We start from the raw sequence: 4,081 nt of genomic DNA on the forward strand, positions 1-4,081 counted from the left end.
AAGTGAGTGAGCAGATGGGTGGGAGTTCGGCTGGTAGCCAAGACTAACTCACCGCATGCACAGGATAAACAAGAGTTTATGATGCAGTTTATCATCTGAAGTTTGCTTTTGCACTTTACGTCAACACTGACTAGATTATTGATACCAACTCCTGGTAGAAAATATACATTTTACACTGGTAATATTTTATGCATTGACATCATCTGTGATGGGTGGTTCTGTGGCTTTTGAGAGGAGAATCTTCTATTCTAGGACTTATTTACACAGATATTTGGTATATTTTTCTGCTTTGCAGTTATGAGGTTGGGGTGGAAGAAAATTATTACCTTCTCGGTCTCGGATACAGAAAAATATCTCAACAAACACTATACAAATATTGTTTCTCAGACAGGACTGGTTTATACCTTAGTAATAATTCATCTAATGTTCACATCTTTAAGATTCTGCAACAACTGCCTTCCTAAAGCTGATTCCTTTCACTCCTAATGAGATACACCACTGAATACATTTATTTCCATTTATGGAACAAAACTTTGTAATAACAACATATATATATTTGAATGTGCATCCTTGAACTACTATTCTGAATGCATTTACGGTGTATATGTTATCATGTTAAGAAAAAAAGAACAGAAGATGACTTAAGTGTTTTGAATCAAAAATTGGAAAAGGAAATAGAGACTTTTCTACTTTTTCCATTAAAACATGAGTACTTGCAAAGTAGTAATTCTCTCAGGCTAAATTATTGAAATAAAAGCAAACAGAACATGATCTGGAAAATTCTAAAGTCTACCCAAGTAACTGAGATATAAAATACGTGCTAGAGATGCCTAAGTCCTTTTTCTTTCTTTCTGACCATTCCTGGAAGAGAGTATTTTCTGACCTGATTTTGAATGTAAACTCCTTCTTGGTTCCTCAGGCCCCTCAATTGGTTGGTCAGCAAGGAAAACTCGTGCCTGGTCCACAGCATTGAGAATGGTCTGCTCTTTATCCTTCAGTTCACGCCTCAGTGCCTTTAGGGATGGGAAAGAAGAATGTCGTTTGTAACTTTATCTTGTGGAAAACAGATACTATACCATTTTCTCTGCTTTCACCTCTCTGACCAAACCTGTCTAGTGAGTGAGTAATAGCAAACATGTCATTCAGACTACAAGATAAAATGTAAATTTTATAAAACAGAAATGGCAAGAAATTAATTAAAGCTAAAAGGGTAATTCTTATAGAACTGACTTGAAGAATTAAAGACAAGAAAGATGATGGTAGATTTTAAAAACACTCATCTAACAGAAATGGAAAATACTACATTCAACTTCTTTAAAAAAGTAAAATTAAAGGCTTTATTGCTATTAACAAGATTGCAAATATATAGCAGGTTACTACAACAGACTATTTTTTCATTTCCAGTATCTAGAAAAACAGAAAATTGCATCTCCTAAAACTTCAGAATTACTGAACTAATTTCACAAAGACCTGCAAAAGTACTTTGCATTCCTTAGAAAATGCTACCTCTTATTTGTGTCTCCTATTTATTAATATTTTTAACATTTAGAAGATATGTAACCAGAACTTCTATGATGAGAATACATTCTGAAAAAGTATCCTTCAAATTAGCCAAAAAAATATTTTGAGCTTGATTATGCAAAAACAAGTAGGCCTTACGTATAGAAAAAAAATCAATTTTTCTTTAAGATGTTTTTATTCTAATGGAAATGAATTTCAGGATATTTTGTTCTCCAGTATTGTGACTTTTTTAAAGGGTTAAGTGTAATAACTTTATTTTTTAAAAAAAAGTATTAATAAGTAATTTTTTTAAAGCATTTTCTTCCATTCAATTTTTTAAGTATAAATCTGCCACATCTAGAAGGAAATTGCTTTGCATGTATTATTTGTATTACTTTCTACCAATAGAAACACAAAAGAAGTTACTTAGGCATTATTAAAATGCTATGCCCTAATTTTCCAACATATGTTTTAGCTCTAATTAAAAAATCAAGGGTTATTTTGCTGACACAAACTCCTCGGGCCCCATTCCAGCTCAAGAAAAGCAGTTAGTCAGAGTTCACAACATTACACAACAAAACGAGTGCTTTCAACTACAGAAAATTGTTACTGTGAAAGTCTCACAAAAGCTACCTTATCCTTTTCATCAGTAAGTGTCTTGGTGCCACAAACACAAAAAGACACCTACCTCTTGACTTGCTTAGCAGGAGGCAAGATGTTATTTCTACCTCACTTTATTCCTTTATCCTCCTCATCTTCCCAAATCCTTCCAATTCCTCCTCACCCTACTTCTGCTCCAAATTAAATTAAAAAAAACAACAACAAAACAAACCACAACAGCAAAACCCCAAGCAAAAACTAATCACTGAAAATATGCTAACCTCCATTACATTTAGACACTTGTGTTAGACAGTCCTATCTTCAGTAACCATTAACTATGGTCTTTACACAAAAAAACTCTTCAGAACAGTGTTCTCTCTGTATGCTTTTGTGTAGCAATAATAATAAGTACTATTCTTTGTAGGATTCGCTATATCGTATGTTTCAGAAGAAACAAAAATTCTAATTTAAATTGTGGTTTAAAACCTAAGCATTACTTTGTAAAAAAAAAATAAAATATTTTTTTTACAGAAACTGAAGTATCATAAGAGCAAAATTCCCAATGAACCTCTTCAAATCAGCACAGTATGTATCTATAACACACATTAGAATAAGACTTTTCAAAATCATCTATATTTTACAAGTCATGAAAACATTCTATATGCAGGAATCTGTTTCAGGAAAGAAAGAAAACAGGAAGCCATTATCACTACAGTGGCATTAAGGCTCAAAAATTACCCATCTAAAAAGCTTTTTATTAGTACAGCCTGTATGGATGCATCTTTAAAATACGATCCTAACTTTTAGTTACAAAGATTTTGTCAGAAACAAAGGGGCGATTACTTCAGTGTGAAGTATGAAATTTTTCTAGAATTACTTTTTTTTTTTCCTGAAGCAATTGCCCAAATATTTCCAAAGCATACAAGAAAAAGGAGGCTATGTCAGACTTTGAACCTACTAAGAAATTTCAGCAGTTGGAAATAATCTAGAGATGATCACTTTTGCTGTGCCTCTCCTGTTTACCTTCACACAGCGTGTTCATCAATGTCTCCTGATCACCCTCAATAAAACTTCAATCAAGTCTGACCTAAGAGACCTTGGATTTAATTCTCTGTCCCTCTCCACCATCCCCGCCACTGAAGCTGTTCAAATCGAGGTTGACAGCCCAAAGGTTTTAAAACTTTTGCCCATATAGCTCATCAACTCTAAGTCATCCACGACATTCCTTATTGATATATCTTGAGAAAGAAACCTTTTAGCATGACTGAAACCTTGCAGATGAAACAATATTATTGAAATAATTTAGTAGTAAAGAAAAGTATGTTGAGCACACTACAAGCTTCTTACATTATGGTTTATACCTTTTATCCTTATGCCACAGATGCAAAAATACAATTTTTGGAACAACCACTCAAACTTGCATAACTTTACGCCTTGTTTCTTAGAAACATTTGATGTATCTCCCTGTCTCTCTCTTTCTGCCAGTAAACAAGAACAGCAATGAGAGTACATGATGCAAGAATAACCAAATATATCAGTAATACTCTCTTGTACTCCAGGCAAATCTCTTTGCAACAGAACAAAAAAGAAATTCACTTATAAATCTAATCTCGAGCTCAAATATCACCTGTCTTGAGTGGACTGAAGAAAGATTTCACTGGAAAAAATCACTCTACAAGAACACCACAGAATAAATTTAAGTCATAAAAAGCCCAGCAACGAACATAAAAGCTGCAGTATTGAATTTGATTATTGTATTAAAGAATTGTATATAATAATAAGTGCAATCATGCATTTTTGTGTTTTATTTAGTTTTGAAAAAGACACCTCCCCAGTGGTTACTCAAAATGGATTCATCTCTTTCAGTAGAGAAGTACATTACTGGGTCATTTCATTCCCCTTTGTTTGTCATTAAGGACTAAAATAGTTAAAGCATTTGTACAGCTTTGAGCATAGCACAGATTTTGGTAGAGAGAGAACT

General features: G+C 33.2%; 1 protein-coding gene across 1 annotated transcript in view; it reads right to left on the reverse strand.

The window, feature by feature from the left end:
* Positions 1-883: 883 nt before the first annotated feature.
* LOC104548598 (utrophin-like) overlaps positions 884-4,081 on the reverse strand; it is a gene marked incomplete at its 3' end in the record, with an annotated part of 165,727 nt that continues 162,529 nt past the window's right edge. Inside the window, 1 exon segment of the mRNA XM_010194667.1 lies at positions 884-1,013. Coding sequence (XP_010192969.1) covers positions 884-1,013 — 130 coding nt within the window.

This window comes from Mesitornis unicolor, unplaced genomic scaffold, assembly GCF_000695765.1.
Source record: "Mesitornis unicolor isolate BGI_N332 unplaced genomic scaffold, ASM69576v1 scaffold1691, whole genome shotgun sequence".
Taxonomy (NCBI): Eukaryota; Metazoa; Chordata; class Aves; order Mesitornithiformes; family Mesitornithidae; genus Mesitornis; species Mesitornis unicolor.